This window comes from Diuraphis noxia, unplaced genomic scaffold, assembly GCF_037042655.1.
Source record: "Diuraphis noxia isolate RWA-SAM2 unplaced genomic scaffold, SU_Dnox_SAM2 contig0002, whole genome shotgun sequence".
Lineage (NCBI taxonomy): Eukaryota > Metazoa > Arthropoda > Insecta > Hemiptera > Aphididae > Diuraphis > Diuraphis noxia.
In genome coordinates, this window is record NW_028301712.1 from 14,350,763 (window position 1) to 14,371,183 (window position 20,421).

General features: G+C 27.2%; 1 protein-coding gene across 2 annotated transcripts in view; it reads left to right on the plus strand.

The window, feature by feature from the left end:
- The first annotated feature begins 5,353 nt into the window (after positions 1–5,353).
- The window catches only part of LOC107164650 (prolactin-releasing peptide receptor), a 128,900-nt gene continuing 113,832 nt past the window's right edge, over positions 5,354–20,421 (plus strand). For both annotated transcript variants that reach the window (XM_089218744.1, XM_089218745.1), the window contains exon 1: positions 5,354–5,740. In XM_089218744.1, the coding sequence (XP_089074870.1) occupies positions 5,354–5,740 (387 nt within the window). The remainder of the gene's footprint in view (positions 5,741–20,421) is intronic.

The window sequence follows — 20,421 nt, forward strand, 5'->3', positions numbered from 1 at the left end:
ATTATAAGATAAAAAAAATATGACATTTAATTAGTTTTTGAATAAAATATATAATTTATATTTTCATATCTAGGGTTTAAATAATTTTGAAGTCTACAATATTACAATATTTCTTATTTTATAAATATAGCTGTTCTCGTGTATTTTTTTTTAACGATGACCTATAATTGAATTAATATTAATATTAACTACCATAAAATTTAATAATAGGCTTAAATCTTTTTATATAGTTCAACCAATAAAAATTAGTCGAACAAATATCTCACATGTGACAATAACTTACTTAGCATAAAAATCAACTACCGTATTTTTTAAAATTAAAAAATAAAATTACGATTCTGAAAATACAGCTAAAAAAATTAGTTACAAAAATTACCAAGTAAGTTAAATCAATTTTTATGAAATTAAGTCTGAAATTGTTGTTTTGAATATAAATAAGTGTTAAATAGTTTTTTTCTTTTAGTTTTTTAAATGAAATATTTAGAAATAACCTGTTTAAATATATTATCTTTACAACAATAACAAATAAATAATATATCTATATTCTATATAAAACCAATCTGTTCTGCGTAGAATATTATAATATTTAAATTGATTTGGTACAATTTATAGTTTATGTAATGTTATTAGTCATTATTACTAAAAACAATATATTATTTATTATAATAAAGAAACACTACAGACTTTGCTTGAAAATATAGTATACTGGTAGTGTAAAGTACGTAAATAAATTCTGTAAAAGAAATTATGACTTTCTGAGTAAAAAAACTATATTTCTTTGTGATTGGGTGATTGAATACTCAGAGATAGCAAAATTAATTTTAATAGATGTGGTGTTCTATGGAGTTGACTTATCCATATAAACATAATCGTATTTACTGAATATGATAATAATTCCTTTTAAATTTATTTGGATAAGTATTAGCAACGTTATATGAAGTGACTAATCTGTATCTGTCATATTTTCCCATGTACCAAGAATCACTTTATAAAAGTTATAGAACTTATATTAGACTTTTAAATTCTCATCTGAGTTTGGCGTGATTAAAATGTTTTATTTCTTATTTATGGTCTATAATCTATATTAAACTAGAAAATAACATCGGAAATATCGTGACAAATTACTACCGATCATGACAATGTGCAGCTGAGCTAAGTTAAACTTCAATTTGTTGTATATGAAATATAATAAGTAGTATTTTATTTATTTACTTTATGTTTTTGGAATATTTTTCTTTATTTTTATTGATACTGTTAATCAATTTTGCCAGGTATTCTAAAACGTATAACATTAAAAGTACAAATAATTTTAAAATGGTTTTTCAAATTAATGTACCTCTGCTTAAAAATGCTTTTTATTTATTATATGTATATAATAGTATAGGTACCTATTTAGTCAAATATTTTAACAAATTAAAATTAATCTACATCAAAGAATTGATAAAGAGTTAAAAATATGTTTCTACAAATGATATGGATTGGATTTTTTTTATTACACTTTTTTAGAAAACACCCTTTGGGGTAGTGAAAATACTTAAAAATTTCGTTAAAGGTTTCCTTATTAAACTAGGTATAATAAATGTCATTATTTAGTTTCTAACTTGTTTGTATTCAGTTCACCAGATTTTGTTTATTAAAAGTAATCTAATGGTGCCATATAGCTCATTTGTCATTTTTATGACGTAGAACGATATAGCTATGTACTAATGCACTACCTTTAACTTTAAGTAATTTTAAATTATACTTTCTAAGTATACATTAAAGATGAGTACTGTATACAAAACTAACATACAATAATAATACTTTTAACCGTAATACGTATTAATATTATTATATAGATGTATAATTATATATTGATGTAATTTATAAAATTGTGATAGTTTTTAAATATTATAAATCTAAAATTGATCCTGCCTATCATTACATAATATGTGAGCTTTCTATTTTCTTGTAGAGATAAAAATATTTGAATCAGGAAATATATTAATTATATACAGTGGCGTATTTTGGGTGATTTCTCGGGGGGTGTCAACATTTATTGAACCTCAAAAACAAAATTTTTACCATTATTTACTAATGTAAAAAAATATTGAATTAATTTTTTAACAAATTAATATGTTAGGAATTGACAAGAAGTTTTACATTTGATAAAAATAGTATACTATAAAATAAGTTACAACACTAATGTCCAATATATTAGGACTTTTTTTTAAATGTCGGGGGTGTCAAGACATGGAGGACACCCCCCCCCCCAAAAAAAAAAAAAAAAAAAAAAATACGCCACTGATTATATACGCGCTATGAATGTAAAAACGATAACCATGCACATTTTAAATCAGTTTTTAGACATTTCTTAAAAAAAAAAAATACAGAAAAATTAAAATTAAATTGTTATTAGTATATAATTTACAGTCCATAAGAGAAGAAATAATTTTTTGTGAAATAAATTTTCAATTACATTTATCAATCTGGCTGACGATAATTAATTATAAATGCTTTAAAAAATATTATTGTTTACGGTCAAATCAAACTCGTTGGTAATATTTTAAATCAGTCAATCAGTGAGGCCGCGAGGGTGTAAAATTAATGCATACCTAGTACAATTCTTAAAATATTGAATGATCTACAGTATTTGCAATGTTAGAGACAAATTGTACTTGTAAATATTACTATTTATAATTGCACTCTGATAAGTTTTACTCTAATTTCTATATGTCACAATAATTTGATTAATATCATGTCATTGTCTCAAGTCCCAAACCTTGACATGACACGGGTGTATTTTGTCTAGAGCAGCAAAATAAACCAAAAGTGTAAATACGAGTATATAATACTATTATAATTTGCATCAAAATAAAGATACGTAATTTTTATCATGCATATATAGTCACATAGATGAATGGTATTTAATAATTTAAATTGTTATTTACATTAAAATTAAATTATATGTGTCGTAGTCTGACTTTACTTAATAAACTATTGTACTAGTTAGTTATTTAACCATAAAAAGTATACAATATTTTTCGATGACCGATCTCAAAAATAGTATCGTACCTATATTAAACTTTTATGTTTCTGTAATTCTTATATTACACAATTTAATACAATCCTGATAAGTGATAAGTAATATGATTTATTATATTACCTATTGGTTTTTTAATATTACTTGTATGCAAGATCTATAAAGATCTTGACTTGTATGGGCCAATATTAATATTTATTGATTAGTATGATATGATATTTATCTATCACTCGGGAATGTTTTGTCAGTAAAAATATAAAGTATAAAATTTGAACATATTATCTACCACGGGAGATCCATTAAACCTAAAAAACTATAAAAAAATTTTATTTACATTATTTTAAGTCGGTAAAAAACAATTATAATTTATTTGTTATCGCTATATTTTCTTCGTATTTTTTTCTATTTTGATGACACGAGAATTTTTAATTTTTATTTCTCAGCAGAATAATTTTTGGAGTTATTCAATACATAAACTTTGAATTTTGGACGAGTAGATTATGAGTTATAAGTTTAGATAGGTATAGTAACTCTGTTATATTTTGGTACACTACTCAATACTTATCTTGATTAAATATTAAATTAGAACTTTTTAATAGGATTGTTATATTTAACTGTTGAACAAATTCTATATTTTCCAAAAGGACTCCAGCCGGCAGCCTGTATATTCAATAAGTAAAATAAAATAAAATACTTATAACTTACTTGTCCAAAATTGTATCTTTATATCTATAAATACTTCGAATATTATTATATTATACTGCTTTGGAATTAGAAATTAATAATGCATGTTGACATGTTGTCATTCAAAAGAGTAATAAACTTGAAAAATTATAAATTATGATAAAAAATAACGTTTCAAAATTATATAAGGGAAGTATATGACTGTCATAGGTTAAATTGATCACTTTGTATATATCTGTATATATAAACCATAAATGTCATATTTTGTCATGTGTCAAATTATACATAATTCCGAGAATTATTGAAAACATCGTGAGAATTGACTTGTGTTATGTCACATATGACTATAGATTAAATTTGAAACACTTAAACAAATCGATTTTCAACTGTAATATTTATTTCAACTTCGAGAAAAAGTCAAAATCCGTCGGGAAGTAACAAAACTATCAAAATCAAATTATTTAGTATGATATTTTTGACTTTTGGATAGGTATTTTGTTATCTTTGGATCTAGGATTTAATTAGGAAGTTTATTAGAACTGAGTTTACATACAGGTGTAGAGCGTGAAGAATTCTAGTCTAGGTTTACATAGACACGCTGATATGTCGGTGTAACAATAAACTAAGAATTATAGGATTCAAAAAAGTTATACATAAATTCCTCCGAACGATATTAAAGTATGCCTCTTGACTTACCACCAATTTTTATCAACGAAAATCAAGTTTTACTGAATAATTGTACATCACTTTTTTTTAAATGATCAGTAAGTACCTAGTATATTGTTTAGTCGTTCATAAAATTGTCAATTGACTACCTATTAAAATATAAAATAAATACAAAGTCGGTGCCTATGTTTCTATTACCTTAATATAATATAATATGTGAATCATGCAGAATATTTTTGAATTGTCCGGGTTTACATTGATAAAACGTTTGTGTTCTCGTTACTCTTTATGATATTATCCTGACGAAATTTGATGTAGACAACCTTAACCTTATTGTTCTACCTTTTTAATTTTCAATTAACTCTCCAGCATTTATGTATACAATTCCGTTCTTACTGTCTGTTGGTTTGTAAGCCGCTTCATCGTTTGTACGATGAAAATTAATTGGTAATATTCTATCGCCAATTTTTGTGTAGCAATGAAGATCATATACCATCTTTAATAAACAAATTTTGACAAACCATCTTTTTAAGCATTTTTTCTATACAAAAGAATTAATGTTGATGTTTCACGTTTATCAGGAATCTTTTGACGGCTTAACTTTTTTCCTCGTCCCTTCCCTTGAAGTTATTTTAAGATATGCGAAGAGTAAATAACTCGAACAATACACAAGTCAAATTTATTCGTACTCTCCTTGAGATTCGAGTTATAAAGTCTTGAATGTGCATACGTTTTTTTCTACCCGAAATAGTTCAAACGTCATATTGAATGTTGTAACCATACTTACAGTAGTGCAAATCATCCATGCTCTTTATTTTTTCTTGGCGACTTTGCAAAGTGTCTATAATATTATAACTGCACGGATTCAGGTTATCTTCGGAATTGCAATGCACATTTGACGAGCAATAATACGTGACCGTTACCTATATTATTATGTTGTGTACAGGAAGCCCGTACAGTAGACGGCCATTCAGCATCGCGATGGACGAGCTGAAATCCGCTAACCAGTTTGACGATTTGCCGCACAAATGGGTGGACGTGGTGGTCGATTACCTGCGGGGCTTCCGGAACGACACGACGGACTTCAACCGACCACAGCTGCGGCCGTCCGTCCGGCACACTTACCCGGCGTTCGTGTGCGGTTACAGCGCGCTCATCATGGCCGGTGCCCTGTGCAACGCGTACGTGTTGGCCATTGTGGCCAGGAAGCGGCTGTACGCGGCCGACCCAGTTTACGTTTACGTGGCCAACTTAGCCGTCACGGGCATCGTCGAGTGCGTTTCCGTGCTGCCCATATCGCTGATGGTTTTGCTCGTCCAAAACTGGATATTCGGACGGTTCCTGTGTTTTTTTCTGCCAATGCTCCAGGTAGGATATCTAAAATTAATATATTATTTCCCACTGAAATAATCGGGATAGTCGGCGGGACGACGATTGGCGATTTCACTGGTGTACTTAATGATATTCAGTTTTGATTTGTAAGTCCTTAGAGAATATTTAAGTGCCAAAAAAAAAAAAAAAAAATACATCAACAAATGCTTCGAAAAATATACCCTTTAACTCGATAATGTCTTTAAAAATTACCACATTTTTTTATAGTCACACATATATATTCTATTCGTAACCGATAGGAATACGATCGTTTAAAATTTGGAATTTTTAACACTTTATTTAATTAATCTAACGACTAACAATAATACAAAAACTAAATACCATACTTCGCACGTACGATAAATAAACAGTATAACGGAAACAAATACGATTCCGATGTATTTCCAACTGACCAATTAGTTGTTATTTGTTTGAGTAAGGCACTACATCCGATAATCGTTGAAGATAAATAAAGATGGTATGGATAACTAAAAACAATAAAATCAATATATCTTGTAATATTTTGAAACCTCTAAATAACTCGTATATGATGTATTAAATTTCTATGTCCCAAAATTAATAAAATTACACGTTATAACGTTGAAATATGTGTAACAAAAAATTTTCGCTTAAGTATCTGTTACACGAAACGAATTACATAGGTTTAAAATATCAAAATTCAAAATGAGCTGAGCTCATTGAGCTCAATTTATAATGCTCAACGTGTACAATTCATCAAACATTGCTCAACCTCATTGTCCATTTTATTCCTAAAGGTTAAATCAAGTTCTTATTTGGATTCTGGTTTTCGATGTTTTTTAAGTATCTACCTCCACTCAAATGTCTTAATATCCTATATCAAAATATTCTCAGATCATGGCGTTTAGGGAGTAATTATTTATTAATATGTGAAATTATAATGGTTTGATAATTATAGTAATCGACAAATTTTTTAACATATTATTATTTGTAAAAATTTTCCTATTGATCAGTACGATTAAGTAATAAATATTACATTCATCGTATAACCATCGACTATTATATACATTATAAACCTATTATTATCCTTAAAAATAATATACCATGAGAACTTAGAAACTTCTTGTCCCAATTTCAATTTAGATGTATTAACATTTTAAAACAAACCATTTTATTTTTATAGCTTTTAGTAGGTGTTAGATAGTAATGTATGTAATCATTTGAAAATAATACAACTTTGCATTTAAATTTATTATTAGACTTGAAGTACAATAAGAATTTAGATGTTTTTAAATTTAAATTTAATTAAAAATCTAAATTTTGTTATGTGGTATATTAATTCCAAAAACAATGACCTTGCTTAATAGTATTTCTTTACCTTACCTAATTGATTTTTATTAATTCTAGTTTATTAGTTTAAACTATCAATACTTAAAAGTAATATATAAAGTTAAAATAGACTGATCACTGATTTATATAGGTATATATGTTTTTCATTAAGTGGTTAAAATACTACGTCAATGACTGAAATAGTTAATAGACGTCGAATAAAACCATCAACACTGCATGTCTGCACCCCCCCCCCCCCCACCAATCCCTCCACAAAACTCTAACCTACTTTTGGTATGATTGTGAAAAAAATATACACCGGCCACCGGTACCCTTGTCAGTCAATTGCTCAATGAAGGCATATGGTTGAGAATTGTACGTACGTACGTAACACGATGATTAATTATTAAAATCAGTAAATGTAGTTGCAGGTGTCAACGAAGACATTGACGAATTGTCGATCTGTCTATTCCCATCCAGAAAATGTTCCACACTCCTGAAAAATAAACTGACAAAAACATCAAAATTACACTTCATTTCATTTAACAGTGAAACTAAATTATAAAACATAACTTAGTAATATTTTTACAAAAATATTATTTTGACACGTATTACTGATTCAATATTTGTCTGTTTACAAAATACCTTTTGTCAAATATATAAGCTGCCATGACTAATGACTATAATAGACATATTAATATATTTTATTTTATGAGAAATGTGCTTTTTCTATATCTACGAATATTGAATATTTACATGGTTCATAGTTATTAGTTACTACATGAGTAATTCATTGAGTAAATACTAAATAGTGTGTTATTAAATTATACTGTTTCTCAAAGGTGAGTAGGAGTAATGGTATTATGAAAATTTGATTATTATCCGTTTCAAACATTTTTTTTTTAAATATTTAAAAATATATTACAATAATGATATTTTTACATTACTTTGAAGTACTTTTGAAATAATTTAATTTTCCGTAAATTAATATGTGACACAACAAATAAAATTAATGCATTAAATAAGTACAATTTATTATGTATATTATAGTGACTAATAAGAGTTATAATGGTAGTTTGTATATTTTAAGAATATTTAAATACATTTATAACGACTGAAATATAAATCTATAGAATAAAATTAAAATATGTTTTTCCCATGAGAAATCCTATTCATTTAACGATATTGTATATCCCTTGATACATTTTTAACTTTTAAATTTTATTAAATTTCGGTAAGTATTATTGTTGTTATAAAATTATATTAACAAGACATTTTTTTGTTGATTTTTTAAGTTACCGTATAACTTATTTTTATATTAAAAACTAATAATTGGAAGTCTTTAATTTAAATTGTATTTGTTATTATATTTATTAGTACCTATGAAAATGTGGTTAATATAAAATTATACTAACTAGATACTTATTTAGATTTTTTTTTTTTAAATTCTGATAATTCGTCAAAAATTAATATATTTATAAGTATATATTATCAAGGTAAAGTGATTTATAACAGTTAAATATTTTTGCAACATGATGCTTATGATCAATATAAAAAATAAATTCTATTAAATTAACTAGAATAACTAAATTGGCATAATATAAAGTTATTATTTGAGTAAACTTACCCTAAATAATATTTATTTGAATGTTTAAACTTAATTGGATTTTAGTTTTGCAAAAGCAAAAGCTATATTTAGCACTCTACTTTTAAGTTTAATTTATAAAATAAATAATATAATTGACTTAGGTATTAAATACAAGGCGATTCACGGGAATAGGGACAAAACAAATAGATATAACTCATGATGTTTTAAACGTACAATTATTTTATTCATATTTTATCATACACAAATAAGTGTCATTATAAGTTTTGAAAAGAATATCGAGCATAATATGACGTCCATCTTGTCTGTAGCACGAAGAAAGTCGGTCCGATAAATTTGAGTGAACGCGTTGAAGCAAGTTTTCGTCTATTAATGTAATCTCCGTTTTTATTGCATCCTTAAGTTCGTATAGCGTACGTAGTTTTGACTCGTTATACGTGACTTAAGATAACACCAAAGGAAAAAAATCGCACACCGTCAAGTCACGTGACCTAGGAGCTAGGAAGCCAATGCATACCTGCAAAACGTGAAATGATGAGGCGGCCGGGAAACATCTCGCGTACGACGTTTATTGTGGCAATCGCAGTGTGAGGAGGTGCTCCATCTTGTTGAAACCAGACATTCCGTTGTTCGAAAAGCAGTAACCCATCTCATAATTGTTTTCCGATCGGGAACCGCACCGTTACGGCCAATGTTAAAATTAATTCTGAATGCACGCCGTACTTTCACTACCGATTCGTTGTTTTTGACTAATGAGTCGCACGCGAACACACGGTGAACGACACTCCAATGCTCAATATTGTGGAAACTAAATGGCATTATCTAACAGATCGAATGAGACTTTTCCGACTTACTCACACTCAGCCTACGTTGAGAAAAACCCATCTATTTTTAGCCCTATTCCCGTAACCTACCTTGTACTAAATTTGGACATGGTCAAAATAGATAAAACAAATACAGTGCGTACAGTCGGTGTATAATGAACTTGGTTAAGCGCTATTATAAAAATCAAAACTATTTCGAACATGGCCTTTTTAAGTTTTCTAATAGCCTATGGTCATATTGTTCATTTATGTTTTTATTACTTATTGATAATTCATGATATTATGCTTAAACAGCTGAATACCTATTGTTTGCTCAAACAGAAATTTAAAAACGCCTTAATGATGTGGATGTACTTATATGGGTAGTACATAATTATATGAGATGCCCATTTTAGTACACACATATTTAAAAAAATATCATTATTGCACTTATTGCACGTTTATTTAAAAACATTGATAGACCGTCTATAAACAAAATAGAAATCAATAAACACGTATAGTAAAATATAACAATTCTTAAAATAATATTTTTAATAATCGATAGGTAATGTAATAAAATATCATGTTGCTTGGACATGCGGGTGCATAATATATTTTTAGATATTTTAATATCGGTGGAGTACGATTGCGCGTGTTTTACCTTTTTGGGCATACGATTGCGCGCGGTGCCGGAATAACAATGAACATGCTTTTGAATATTCAAAAGCGTACGATTACGCATGAAATCGGATGCGACATTGACAACTTATTATTATAATATAAACTAATAATTATTATAAACAATTTGTTATTTGTCGTATATGCTGCTATTGTATTTATTTCTATTAACATAAACGTGCGTTAAACGACAACTTATCAGTAAAAAAATAGTACAAAAAGTTACAAATAGTACAAATAGTTACAAAAAATAACAGATACTTTATATTCACTCTCAGTCTACTTCATAAGTAAAAAAATATTCAATAAAAAAATAGTTATAATAAAATAGTATAAAATATTCGAATAGATATAATCGAAAAAAATTCGAAAAAATATATTCATTAAAAAAAAATCGTTATAATAAAATAATATAAATAAAATAATTTAAATTTTAAAGCCCTGATACCTATTTCCAATTATGGCAAAATACTCAAGTAAGTTTTCTGGTGTTTTATTTTTTAAATATTCTTCGTATTGTTTACTTATAAAATCAATTTTCTTTAGTCCTTCCTTTGATTATAGCTTGATTATTCCTTTGTAAATGGTTGATAATTTAGTGACGGTTTTTGCCTGAGTTTCCATAAGTTATAAGTTATAACAACAAATGTCGGTGGATGAGCACTAGTAAACTGGGCAATATATGTTCTATGGAAACTTTCTGCCCCGTTTGTAGCTAAAACACGAACACAACTGGCATCCCACTAAATACGTATAGAGTATAGACATACAATGCGAGATCATAGTTTAGGTATATTCGTACATGTATGGGAATTTACAATAAAGATAAAATATTCAATATAAAAGTATGATCTAAAATATAATTACCTACTTCTTAGTGATGGAAAGTTTGTCTGGTATCGGCAATAATAAGTAATAAATAACGTCCGGATAGCCACATTCGGAACCTAACCGGATATTTATCGTGAACCTATAATCTGTATGTTTGAAAACGTTGCTTAGAAGCAAAAATTATTTAGCACGCGCAATATTGTACACCTAAAAAGGTACCGTTGATAAGGACCGCGCGCAATCGTATTGCAGCCTTTAATATTTGTTGCAATATCAATAACATACGGATAGGCTTCATCATGAAGTAAAGTTCGAACCTGACTTAACCTAACCTAGTAACTTGATACAGTATAACATCAAACACAATAATCGGGGCATTAAAGTTCCACTATGGTTACCTACATCAAATTGCGCATATTTTGTACCATTGGCTTATAAATAACGAACTGACAATGATTCATAAAATTATTTATTATATATTTATCTTTTATATATATAAACATACTTAATAAAAACCGTTATGCGGGTTACGCGATAATTTTATCGAAAGTTTCTTTTAATTTTCCTAATTTATCTTTATATTGGCATAATAAATATCTAATATGAAAAATCAATTAATTTAATTTAGTTCTTATTTTTAAACTATTTTGATTAGTTAATAGGTGTATGGATTTATCGATGCATTATGCATTCAATGAATCGGTGAATAATAATGGTGAATGTGCATCCTACTTCGGCGTACTGCTTGAAAATTGTGACATTTATTGTCGCGTAAAAGGACTAGTTTTGAAATTTTTATAAAATAATTATTTCTTAATATCTATGTATGCGACTACATAAAAGTGAAACAAATTAAGTACTCGAATGGTGATACTAAAAATGACCGGTTATAGATCGAGATTTGAGGCCGGGATTTCGTCGTACTTTTGGACGCGAAAAAATAAAATCGCAATCGAGAATCGGATGATGAATACGGACGAGAAAAAACGTCCACGATTACAGTTTCATAAGATTTGATGTCGAAAAATATCAAGTTTCAAATTACTCGTTCACCGCAAGTATACCTACCGTAAACAATATAATGGGTTTTGCCGATTCGAATTCAGGCGACAAGCTTACGAGCGCATTCATCTGTTAAATTCATAGGTTGGATAAACCCGCAATGTGATCAGCTGTGGTGAGTTCCTTCAAAAACCATCAGATATTCTCATTCATTTGAAAATGACAACCCCTAAAATTTGAAATTATATATTTTCCCGAAATTTAAAAATGTATTTCATATTTACATATTTTCTTATTTCTTATATACTTATACATAGGTATTATCACGTGCTAATAATTTACAGGTTAAGAATAAGAAATAGGTAGTGAAAATCATTGCAAACATTGTGCATTTATAACCATAATTATTATAATTCACCGTAACATGTTTTATATGCAATTGTACATTTCAGCTACTATTTTCTTCAATCACAAGCTGATCTACAATTTTCTGCATAAAAGAAATATATTCCAAAACACTTTTTGGTGCTGGTTTATACATTGGCAAAGACCTATGGGCTTTAATCCGTATTTTGTTTGTTTCCATCCCCAATTCTCTGCATTGACTTCTCTCCCTACCATGTCTGCACCTGATGTACGTTGGAAATAAATGTTTTAAAGCTTTCTGTGTAGGAGATAATCCCGTAAAATTAAATTTTGTTTTGGATGTGTTTTGGATAAAGGAAAAGTAAAAATAGCTGTTAATAGAAATCTCTTGTTCAGGTGTGCTGTAAAGTTTAAGTAGGTACATATTTTTGCCTGATTTTAAAATGTCCCCTGGTAATGTGGATTATTAAAGATTTCGATGACATTTTGAAGTCCTGGATGTATTATTTAATAATTTAAAATGTGCAAGTTTTCTTTTATTAAAAAAACATGATGCTGTATCGAAACTGCTTATTCCATGTAAAAATGCGTGGGTGCTATAAAATAATAGAAGACAAATTTTTTTGTTTCCATATTATTTATACCTACCTTCTGCAAAAATGAATTAAATAGGGTACGAAGATAATTTGTTCTTAAAATACGTTTCATGTAATTTTTTGAAATAAATCTTTATAGATCTATATGAAATTTAATATTTGTATCTTATTTTAGAAAATGCATCACATTGTACGATGGATGGATGGATTGTGTTGATTATATACCGGTCGTATTCATTAATTTATAAACAAACACTCGTTATTCTTAAAGTATTAACGCTTTTGAATAAAAATATTTTTTTTACACAGTGTTAAATGGTTACAAATTTACAAAATAACGTTTAAAAAAAAAATGTTTTTTACTTACACTAAATTTTTAAGTTATTTCTGTTTTGAATTACAACATACAGTTTAATTTCATCTTTGAAAGCAGAATATTTTCCTTAATATTTTGATGAAAAAAAAGTCAAATATAAAATGAGTAGTTTATTAGTAATTATAATTTAAACTTAATGACTTTCATGGATTTGAATATATTTTTCTGGTTAATTTCGTCGTATACTTAGCAAGTATACAATATATTTAACAACATTTGTAATTGTATACTCTAAGTTTTTATTGCATATTTTGACATTTTTTGATTTTATAAAGGATATATTTTTGATTATAAGTGCATATTTTAAGTTTTTAGTGCAAGTTTTGATACTTTATCAAATATAAAAGACTTCTGCAGTTCACTTTATTTATTATGAATCAAGGTCAATGATTAGATTAACATTCAGATTTGTATCGGCTGTGTTATTCATTTTTTTTTATAAATATAAAAAAGGTAAAAAAAAAAAAAAAAAAAAAATGGAACAAATTAAAATAATAAAAATATTTAAGGAAACAATGTAATTTTTTGATATCTTATGGGCATGTAATTGTTTTAACTAAGTCTTAACTGAATATTTTTAATATTTTTGATTTGTTAGTGTATATTTATAAATGTATAAAAGTTCTTGCTTTAATTATAAATATTTTATGTAGTAGAACAAAATCTTGTAGTGTAACAGCTTGGTGCTTGCCTATACACTTCACTAATCTAAACTTTAAATACTTATAAATACTTATAATTCATAAACTACTAATTTCAAATTCGATTATGTATCGAAGTTCTTAAAAACATTTTTTGCTTTGGAATACCTATAAAATTAGAACTATATGTCAACAATGTCAACAAATAACTTAAAAACTTAAATAACGTCTAGAATAGAAAATATTAAAAAATATGTATATTTTTTTTAAACATTATTTTTTAATGACTAGAGACTATGTAAATATTTGTTTTTCAAAAAAATTTATACTTTTTGTCCTTGTTTAATAATATAAAAATAAAAGAATCACCTGACATTACACTGGAGCTAATACTGTACGAAAATTGCCTTATAAAAAATTTGACCAAATTTAATTAAAAAAAAAAAAATAGTATATTTACGAAGTTAATATTTCTGAAGATATTATTGGAAAACCAATAAAACCATATATTTACACGTAAAATCCAAGATGGTGGACACTTCTAGACCTTGGAAGAATGGTGAATTTTCTTTGTTAACTATTGTTCCGCAAGACAAAACTTTCTGCCAAGTTTCTAAACTTTAGTATTTATTGCAAGCAAACATAATTTTTAGATTCTTTTTACTTGAGTAGTTATACAGTACGATGAAATGTTGTGAAACGAATCTCCAACTGAATGAAAGCGTCACTAAATTTCTATACGTGCTGGGTCGCTGGGTGGATCATCAAGGAAAGATGTACATTAGTCATCTTTATTATTCACGATATTGATTAAGTATACATAATTAATAAGTATATTTAATCAATATTCACTGATTCCTTGTTGGAATAGCTACAACTTCATATTCTACCAAAACGCTTGTTTAGAAATTATTGTATGTACCTACCTACCTATAATATATGTATTTGTATAGGTTTGAAAAATCCAAATATAGCCATAGTAAATTACTGTCATCCCCATTTCACCCAGACATATAAAAATATTGAGAGATGAATATCAAATAATATAATATATAATATATGAATTATTATTTGTTACTGAATTAATTTGAAAAATTACCATAAAACAAAAATTATTATTTATTAAATTTTTTTTTTCAGCAAAGTCATCACAAAATACAAACACTTTAGTTTTTTAAATGTTCACTCATCATGCTTTTTAAGAACCGATAACTAATAATTTCTCCAAAATCTATATAAAGCATAGTACGTTTATTTTCAATGATATTAGGTTTGATATACGTTTCAGGCTGGATGTCATGCCATAAAATATTTACCCAACTTATGATGACCGGAGAATCGGAATAAAAGTTTTTATTAAAATATGAGCGAAACAATTCACATACATTTGTCGTTAGTTAATAGTTGAGCTTTCAGCGAATTACATACGCACAATGTAGGATTAGGATGATTAAAAACACTATTTTCTGAAATAGTTGGATACTTGAACGGGTTCTAAAAATAATAAGCCAAACTAATGTCAAGTCCATTTACTATTTTATTTTACCATTTATATGAATTAATTTTTGTATTTAGTTGTAAAATATGTAAATAGTATGTAAATATTTTAATGTTTCTGTACAGAGTATGTGTCAAATGATAATGACAATAAATTATTTACTATAAAGGTCAAACTTCATTGATTGCTAAGCTAATTACTTTTTCAGTTAATAGTTATAAGTTTTAGTGAAAAAACTAGGCCTGATTATTTGTATTTTCGTATTATTGAATTAAATTCTTACAGATATGTTATGTATATTTGTATAAAATAAATATTTTATGGTATACTACAATGGTCATTTTTAAAACCATCATGCATATAAAACATTTAATCAAAGAATCTAGCGCAAAATTGGAATGTGTCATCCATATAAATTGTTTCTACGACATTACATAAAAATTGTATATTAGCTTACAAGAAAAAATTATTAAATTTTAGATTCTGAGTGAAGCGATGAATGTATTGATTTTACTATGATGTGTGTGTGTATTTTTTTTGTTTGTTTACACGATAAATAGTCGAAATTATGATTTGATTTTTAACTTCAGTATAACTCTTCCGGTGGAAAAATAAATCTAGTTGATCCATTGAAGAGGTCAAAATTTCTAATAATTTTCAAAAGCACCGGAAAATGAAAAAAAAAAAAACAGAAATGTTTATGTGAAATCGGTTTTGGGGTTTGATATACTCTAAAAAAAATTACCTTAGATACATCAGATTGTATTATTGAATGTTTGTATTAGATTTTTTTATACTATACAATTTTCAAAGTATTTTGATTTTTGATGAGTTATTTACAGCCGCATGAAATTTATGATATTTAATACTTTTTTAAAAATTGATGTCGATAAAATAATTTTCGTCCAGTCAAAAAACTTGAAAATGTAAAACAAGATTTTTCATAATTTTTTGTGAGAGAAAATTTAATTAATATTATTACATTTATAAATATCTGAAGTTCAAATTTTGACAGCATATTATGTAAAAATTAAGACAATTCGCAAATTATTTTGAGTTGGATATTTATATATCTTTTTGTATCTAAAATTATAATACAGGAAATTCTAATTAAATATGAGCATTTGAAGTTCAAATTTTTACAACATTGAATATTCATTCGATTTCTCACGCATGGAGTTATTTTCTTATTTTGTTGTAATTCAAAAATGGATAACCTTAGATAATTGAAATTTCCATCATTCGTTTATTTCATTATTTTGTATGCTTGACATTTTGACTTGTTTTGAGCTGTTTATGAACATTTTTAATTTTAAATTATTACATTTTTTTTTCTATAAATGTTAAATATTTAAAATAAGGGTCCACTTCCATATATAAACAGAGTTTTTAGATATTTATTTTAAGTTAAAATTTTGCCAAATTACATATTAATTGTCCAAGAATAATGATTTTAGTTATAAAGTTGTAATTTAAAAATATCATTCGTGTGTAAGTACTTGAAACTTCTTAAGTGTATTATCACATACGAATATGATAATATGCAAATAATATTAATTCTACCTATTGCATAGCTACTGTATTAACAATAACAATATAAAAATAATATACAATATCCTAGGACAACAAACCATCTCTGCTCGGTTTTTGTTGTATACATTGATATTATATCATTGTTAGCTGAGTTCAAATCCAACACCATCCATTACAGTGACCCATTTGTAATTTACTTTACAGCAGGATGACATCCATTTATCTGCTTTTTAATAATATAAATGATTCGTTACATGTAGTCAAAGTATTTCTGGTGTATCTAGAGCCAGCTTCAATCATGGTAGTCGGAAACTCAGGGGTCAGGATAGAGGAAGATCTTTACACCATTGGTACCTACTTCTAAAAAAATTTTTTTATTTCATTTACATGATTTTAAGTTAAACCATCAGAAAGTTTAATGTTTTTTGATATTTCTTTTAAAATATATTTTTTGTTTGTGTGTAAAGATTTTCCAAAACTTTTAGTTTACTTGAAATACTTACTGTTTCATGATTTATTTTTATATCATTATCTATCTATCTACATGAATTATAGTTACCTATGTAAAAGATAGTTAATGTTCAGCATTCAAAATGTTCTTTTCGTTCAACACTTTAATTAAAACTATAGCCAAACACCTACATTTCTTATATTACCGACGAATTTCATCTGTAAGTACCTACATACATTTTTTGAAGTAAAATTGTATTGTATTGATTAAAAATTACCATATTTTTATAAACGAAGCCATCATTAAATATTGATTACTTATTACATAACTAAATATGTGTTACTATTTATAAATTTTTACGTCATGCACTTCACTGTTATGTGGTGTTATGTAATGTGGTAACTGGTAACTCCTTCATGGATCACCTATCGTAAAATAATTTGATAGCGAGCGATATAAAATATATAATGTGTTAGGTATCGGCAAATGTTGCCTCAAGATTCCATAATAAATAATATCTTCGAACATATGTATAAACTTAGTTTAGGTACTTATATATGGTAGACGATAAATATTGTAATTCACCTCATCATTCAAGTATCTACTTAATACTTTTGAAGATAGTATTTTGTGTATATTTATTAAAATACTCTCCTCCATAAAAAATGGATAAAAATCCAATGGAAAACGTGAAAGAGGTGCCGCACATTGACGAAACTTTTTATTTTTGGAAACTTTAACTTAGGAAAATGACATAAAATTTAATATAGGAGCCCTATAAGGTAAAATTTAACCTAGTAATACACCCATAAATTGTATAAAGTAGATAAATTATCATTCGTTCATAAATATACACATTTGTGTAGCTCTGTAGTCTATTCGTGCCTGAAATAAAAATTTAACATCGTGATTTATACTTCAAATGCGCCCATTCAGTATGTAACGTTATCTTCAGTTATCGTTTAAGAATAAAAGTTAATCATTTTCGAAATAATAAAGGTAATTTGTTCCAATCTTTCAAGGCGATTTCTTATTATATTCAATAAAATCGATGGTAATAATTAATTCAGTGATGAGATAAATATTTATATGAAATCAAAATCTGTAATAAACACCACACGTTATATCTATTTACATAATTATAATTGACTATTATTTGTTTCATTCGTTTTTTTTTTTTAACATAACATAACCTACTAATATCTAAAAAAAAGATTCCTACACACGTCATGTGATAGTGTTTAAAACGAACAACTTTTTTTTACTTGTAATATAATTCTATTAAATTCCATTATTATTGAGTAGTTCTCACTATTCATGTTCTAATGTAACGTGACGCAGAAATTACAAGTGATTAATTAATCGTGAAATTATAATATGTTTATCGATTGGAATTTCACAATTTTGATTAGCACGAGCAATGAAAAAATATTATTTTAGATTTTATAGTTACCCAATAAATGGCAATGCCTCATGATCTTTACTTCTTTTAAAACGGAAATATAATTTATGAGCTATGATTTGGGGCACTAATGGGCCATAATAAATGGGTTTGGTCGCAAATGAATTGTGTTGCACCTGATAACTGATACCTAAATTCAATCTGAGTATTGAAATTTACAAATAATTATAGAATATTTTGTTTTCGTCCCTGAATATTCTAATAGTTACACCAGGCCATATGGCATAATATCATCTGACACATATACAGTATACATACGCTAAAATAAAAATAAACTATAAGTGAGTAAATGCTGTACCCTCCTCCTCCCACCACAACAGTACACCACTGATGTTGGTCTGTATAATATATTCTCGTATGTGGCCTTAAATTAAATGTAAATTACTATGATTTATAATTATTTTCCATAATATAAGTGGTAACTTTGTGGTGACTTCATGTCTTATTTGAGCTGTTGAAGCGATAAGGCCATTAGGGTGCCATCGTTATGAACGCAGACATGCTAGGCACCTGGTCACGTGACCATCCGCTGTCGGGAAACCTTGATAACCACAAGTCATACTGAGTACTGACCATGCTCGTTTAATGCGATAAACTATCCACTTAAGTTGACCATCATTGCTCTTGTAGCATTTTTTTCCTCACAAAACTCATCTTTTATGCCATATTAATTCTCCCTCTCATATTTCACTTGTTAATTTTAGAGCGCCTTCACATCTTACTCGTCATAGAATTTTTTTTTAAATATTCCTCTCTGCTTTACCAATTATATGTCAAATTCAAATGAGCTAATTAATCGATTATTAAAACTAGCAAATGGACACCACTATTTTCTTAGTGTATCCCTTTAGCTCATACTTATTGCTTTAATATTGTATTTTGTATAATATTATGTTATGTTACCTTCACCTGATTTGCTTGGGTGAAAGCTCGTTTTGAATAAAAATAATATAAAATAAATCACAATATTGTAGTCACTTGGGATGCGCGATCAGACATCAATACATTTTTGTTTCGTGCCAATAATGTCATATTAATATTATTTTCACAATATTTATTATTTAAAATAAGACGTGTGGTGTGTGAGTCTAATTTGAAAATAGTTTTGTTACATAAGTCCCATAGGGTTATCGGCACGGATGGCAATAAACTTCCTTACGCGTAAGTACGTTTCAAAATATATTATGTCTATAGTAGTTACTATAACATCTTGAAGATCCTCAAAATGACAAGAAATTGTTTAATAATTTTAGCTGACCAATCTCAGGGTTGGTGAATTTTGATTTTTAAAACGAATTTTGATTCATTTACAAGATAATATTTACACGATAAAAACTAAAAACATAATAAACTATTTACGAATATTTTAGAAGAATATTATATATACTCGTATACATCTACTTTTTTTCAAAATTGAAATCCATCCAAACTGAATCATACAGTCTCGTCATGTGATATTATATTGTATAATGATGAATGGATTGAAAGAATTACCCAGTTTTTCATCGAAATTGCACTAATCTGCTC